The sequence below is a fragment of the Mycetomoellerius zeteki genome, unplaced genomic scaffold, assembly GCF_001594055.1.
Source record: "Mycetomoellerius zeteki isolate Tzet28-1 unplaced genomic scaffold, Tzet1.0 scaffold95, whole genome shotgun sequence".
Lineage (NCBI taxonomy): Eukaryota > Metazoa > Arthropoda > Insecta > Hymenoptera > Formicidae > Mycetomoellerius > Mycetomoellerius zeteki.
In genome coordinates, this window is record NW_017257990.1 from 755,687 (window position 1) to 761,035 (window position 5,349).

Sequence of the window (5,349 nt, forward strand, 5' to 3'; positions counted from 1 at the left end):
TGAAAAGGACTATTAATTATTTATTGTAATTTATTAATAATAAATATGTTTTGTCCTAATAAAAGTAGAAAATTCTGCGAAAATAACCATAATCGTAGAAGATAAATTTCTCGACTGTACGAATACTGTTTGTGCGTTTAAACAGTACAATTTGTCATTTTTTTCTTATTTTATTAACATAATATATCTTTTTTACATCTTTTTAGGTAAAATAATTTTGAGAAACATACAATGGATTTATACAATGTTTCATTCTTTGTTATTAAATTGTTAATTAGTGTGTTAATTTTCTAAAAATAAGATTTGTTTTATCGTTGTCTCCCTTGTACAAATATTTTTGCATTTACTATATATAATTCTTCAGAAATCACGACTTATTTCGATGATGAAGTTAATATTATAAAAGCTAAAAAAACAAAATAAAGTAAAATTTGTTGATTTTATAATATGTAATCTGATATCGTTATTTTTTTCTGGAAGAACACAAGGTTACAATTGTCTAAATGCGTATATAAAAATTTTTATGTTCAAATCTAGCTTTGCGACGCATACAATACTTTGTTTCTATGATCATTATTTGGCATCTCTATGTATTATCTTGGAGACAATCAACATTTTTTTGTTATTTTAAATCTACAAAATATCGCACTGAATGTTTTCGTTTAATGTATCTGTTGTTTTGAATAGCTACTATTGTGATACTCTCCTATCATTCTCGAGTTTTTTTCTTCTTTTTAACGTGCGCGTCTACTCGATATGATGTTTTGTAGTACATGTACGTTCATCGTGAACACAGTTTCTCATAATCTCATATTGTGTATCAGTCACAGATATTAACATTTTATGAATATTTATAACATCTATATGCTAAGGTTAATTATTCAAGGATAATATAAATTTAAGATTGCGTATATTGCGTAAAATGCGTTCTAATGTAATACGCACTTTATAATTATATAACGACGATGTCAAACGCTTAGCAATTGTTCATCTACTGCTATTTATCTACTTCTTACGCTTAGTTTTGCGTCGTCTGCTATCACTTCTGAAAGAATTTTGATCCCCCGATGTATTAACGCCAGCAGATTTACTATGGTTGTAGAGATTGTTTAGGAAATCCTCGAAATCTGCTTCGCTGTTTCATAAAAAAAGATATATATATACACACACACTCATTTATATGCATGCACGCACGCACGCACGCACACGCGCACGCACGCACACGCACACGCACACGCACACACACTCGTATGTGCGCGCGCGCCTGTGTGTGTGTGTGTGTGTGTACATTCATTTTGGATATACATGCTCAAAGAAAAATCCAAGAGATTCTCAGAATTGAATAGATACTTAAATTTAAGAAGAACTATAAGTCGCGTAAAATGTACCTTGTATTGGGATCTATCTGTTGCCGCTTTTTACCACTATTGGGTGTTTGAGACGGTAATCTTTGTCCTAAGACGATTCTATATTGGACACTATGCGTATTTGCTCTAAGATGTTTGAGATTCCCAGCTTGGCAAGCTGCCCAGTCAGTCACATCGTACACGGCTCCTTCCATGCACGCATAATAGTGCCATAGAAAACCCATTAAACGAGATTCTGCCCATATATCACCCTGTACGGACAGTTTAAACGATTAATTTTAAGAAAAGAAACAGCTGATAAATGTATACAAATAAACGCGGTACTCACTTCTTTCGCACTGTGACGTATTTTGCATTGATTGCAAAATCGCGCGGCGTAACAAGGACGTTGCGTAGGGATACGTTTGTGTCTTAAACCGCAATTTGTACATCTTATTGTATTTGCTGCCTGTTCCATCTTTCGATGAAGTTGAGATAGCAAGTCGCTTAGCTCGCCCCATGCCGCTTCGACTTGTCTAGTCTGATCAAACGCTTGCCTACGTTCCTAAAATAATATGCAACGTTAATAAATGCATATGCATGATGATCTTTTATAGGCCATAAGTTAATATTACTAATTTTCATTATCGTTACGAAAAAAATATGAGAAATGGATTCTTCATTACCGGTTCCCCAATGATATCGAAGGCATGTACCAATATTTTGAATGCTTCTTCTGCCCCTGGCTGATGATTTTTATCCGGATGCACTAGGAAGGCTTGCCTCTTGTAATATTTTTTAATATCATCATCTGAGCACGTTGGCGTAACACCAAGTATGCTGTAAGGATCCTTTCCCTTGCACGCTAATAATCTTTTCATGGCTTCCTCACCAGTGCTGGGTAACGCGATATTAGTTTCTAGTCCGCCATGAATCCAATTACCATTGTCTTCTTTCTCCTCGTTCTTCTTAGTGTTTATCTTTCGCCAGAACGCAAATTTACTACTACCAAGCCAATTGTCCAATTGTTTACCGATAGCGTTTAAAATATGAATTTTACAAAATGTCACAGCCACATATATCCACCAGCACTTCAAATAAAGTATGGTGTGATACCAAGCACATTTGCCACTGAAAAATGTTAAAAAGAAAAATGGAAACCTTGTTCTAAAATTTATATACAGGTGCGAGAGTGCTTTCCATTTAAATACAAACATCCTATCTTTCTTGGTATTCCATGAGTAACAAAGAACAAAACAATACTTGTACCGACTTGTGTCATCAAATGAAAAGCATCCAGAGAAAATGTATCTTGTACAAATATTTAAATGTTTGTGTCGATACTTACAGTTGAATCACCAGGTTGATGCTCATGCTAACTACATCAGAGATTAAATGCAATAGCCAATAAAAGATTTTCAATAGAATTTTGCTCCAACGAGTCGCATATTTATTCAAGTTTTTATATAAATCTTTAATAGAAGATTCTCTATTGTCTCTCTTTCTATTTCTTTGTCCCTTCTTAATTTGTTGTTGGGCCTTTTCAGCTTGAAAACGTTTAGGATTCTTTTCCTTAACCGCCTTTTTATCCTCTTTAGTCACTTTATTAATAATTTGTTGATTCTTTTCTATTCTTTCAGATGAGACTGTCTGACTGGATGTATTGATTGTATTCAAGTTGTTATTTATCTGTATCGGACGTTTCGGAATATTTCCTGCAGTTTTGGGATTACTGTTTTGTACCTTGGTATTATTGAGAGTTTCGTTCTTTTCTGCTTTCTTAGACGATTTTTTATCAGATTTCTTCTTTTCCGAACAAAACTGAACGGATCTATCAAAAGCGTTTATCTGACGAGAATCGGATTGTGAACCAAGATTATCTAATGATACCCAACGTCTTGGAAGGTTAGAAGAATTTTTTTCGAAAATTTTTTTAGGAATTTGCATTTTCGGAGAATTGTGATCATCGCTACCAGACGAGTTCTGTCTCTTCAATAGTGTAGGCTTGTTCTTAGTTTTCATGTTCTTATTAGAGATTTTCTTGCCTGCTATCTCGATTTTTGGTTTCACAGGCTGAACCGTTAATGGAGATGGCGGAGTTGGTGCAGATTTCGTTAAAACGTCAGAGTAAGATGGTCGCATAGGCTTCACTTCAGCCACCATTCTTGGTTTCTTGTATTGAGAGTCCGATATATTTCTAGAAGGTAAATCTTCGCTTTCTCTTACATCTCGTACAGCTTGTGGTACAGGTGTGATATTGGGAGATCCTCCAAATGGACTGTAAGTACCAGATTGATTTGGCACCCAATTTTCAACTAGATTGTCGATTAGCTGTTTTCCATTAAAATTTTGACTTGGCAACTCAGATGGTACAGTTATATGTTGATCATTGAAAAGCCCATACTCCTGATTGACGATACTTTGATTAGAGTAGGATGTCATATTTGAAAGACGACATTGCTCAGCCATAATTTGAGAAGCATTTCCATAAATAACATTAATATAGTTACCACCTCCGACATCAATGGTACCAATTAAATCATTATTCTCATTAATGCCTAGGTGATTTACTGTTGTTTGTGATGGAAAATATATTGAATCAGTGGTTGTAGTATCGTAACTGGACATATCTTGCATATACAGAGATGTGGTCATTGGTGTCATAGGTTGTATTCCAGAATTAGAATGTGTTGGTTGACTGGTAACGTGATGTCTAGTTTGTCCAGGTACATAATCTCCCCAATTACGAGAAGTGGTTTGTTGTGAAGGAACACTAAATTGGGCATAATGACCATTAGAACCTTCCAAATCTGGAGTCATAGCTTCAATAATTTTATCCAAAGACATGTGTTTGAAACTGGGAGAGGTTTGTTGTTGTTCTGCCATATTGATTTACCTCTCTAAAGACAAAATGAGTATATTATTCAAATGTTACAATGTCATTTACAAGTATTGAAACTTTAATAAAGCGACAAAGACTAGGAAGTTATATTTCATTGAAATTTTTACATTTCTAAGTGATGAATATGTTTATTAATGAATAACAAAATCTGACAATTTAGGAATATCATACAGAAACATATGATAGATTTTATGATATTAATAATAATTTGCATGCTCTTGTTTCTTTACAAATATCATGTTTCTTTTCTAAATGTATGATGACGTACAATGTCAACTGAAATTGGAAGATATAAATACGTTTTCTAAAAAAAATGTCTATATATATATGTACATATATATACTCACATAACCATAGTAATGCGTTGAGAACGTTAAATATCCACTAATGTACAAGTTAGGGATATTCGATAGCGCGAGCACAGCTATTATGCATCGCTGAGATAAGTTCGTATTAAATAATCATTGTCGAGAGAGCAATTCAGCTTAAATAAATGTTATAACCTAAAACGAATCGAATGTTAGCAGACGTCGGTACGGTCGGTACAGTACTCACATTCATCAATAGATACACTTTTTCACAACGGTTGCTTATAGTCACAGTTCAGCATATTTTGCATTAATAGTAAAAAAAAACCTGTATTTATACGAAATACACGATTTTACGTTATATACCATGCGGTAAACGTAAAATCGAGCATCGTATTCGTGTCCGGACCAGTTCGGACGAGACTAATCAGTGATACCAGACGGAGAGATTTTTGGAGATTTTTTCCCTCCACTTCATTGTCTCTATCGCACGCGCAGTAATATCCATGGTATAAGAATGTTAAGGTGCTATTACATAGGAGCGTCGAACATTTGATCGACGCTCGACGCTGCCATGTAAAAGTACCTAAAGGGCTGTATTCGGAAATATCACCTGGGTACTCCCGTGTATTAATCCGGATCTATGGCTGCGTTCAGCAGAACGTTTGTTTTGCAACTGTTGGAAGTTTCCTTCGCGCTAATTGGATCATACTTTTAGATCTAGAAGAATGGTCCTATCTCAGCAGACAATCATAAAACGGTTGCAAAACTGTTGAGTCTGCTGAACGCAGCC

General features: G+C 34.7%; 1 protein-coding gene across 3 annotated transcripts; it reads right to left on the reverse strand.

Annotated features, from left to right (window-relative positions):
• Window positions 1-357: 357 nt before the first annotated feature.
• Window positions 358-4,990, reverse strand: LOC108730690 (dnaJ homolog dnj-5). Of its 3 annotated transcripts, XM_018460546.1 has the most exons (7): window positions 4,804-4,819; window positions 4,596-4,751; window positions 2,695-4,246; window positions 2,033-2,477; window positions 1,696-1,911; window positions 1,389-1,618; window positions 358-1,135 (listed from the first exon to the last, which is right to left on the reverse strand). In XM_018460546.1, the coding sequence occupies exons 3-7, from the start codon at window positions 4,230-4,232 to the stop codon at window positions 1,006-1,008; spliced, it is 2,559 nt and encodes an 852-aa protein (XP_018316048.1). In that variant the 5' UTR covers window positions 4,233-4,246; window positions 4,596-4,751; window positions 4,804-4,819; the 3' UTR covers window positions 358-1,005. The 3 variants fall into 3 exon arrangements, with proteins under 3 accessions (XP_018316048.1, XP_018316049.1, XP_018316047.1); XM_018460547.1 differs by lacking the exon at window positions 4,596-4,751 and having other exon boundaries at window positions 4,752-4,990; XM_018460545.1 differs by having other exon boundaries at window positions 4,596-4,990.
• Window positions 4,991-5,349: the final 359 nt, after the last annotated feature.

Excerpts from the sequence above, each read along its gene's own strand:
- LOC108730690 (XM_018460547.1), bottom strand. The coding sequence starts at position 4,232 with ATGGCAGAACAACAACAAACCTCTCCCAGTTTCAAACACATGTCTTTG. Across the intron at positions 2,478-2,694 it reads ATCAACCTGGTGATTCAACT|TGGCAAATGTGCTTGGTATC; the intron begins GTAAGTATCGAC and ends AACATTTTTCAG. Across the intron at positions 1,619-1,695 it reads TACGTCACAGTGCGAAAGAA|GGTGATATATGGGCAGAATC; the intron begins GTGAGTACCGCG and ends CTGTCCGTACAG.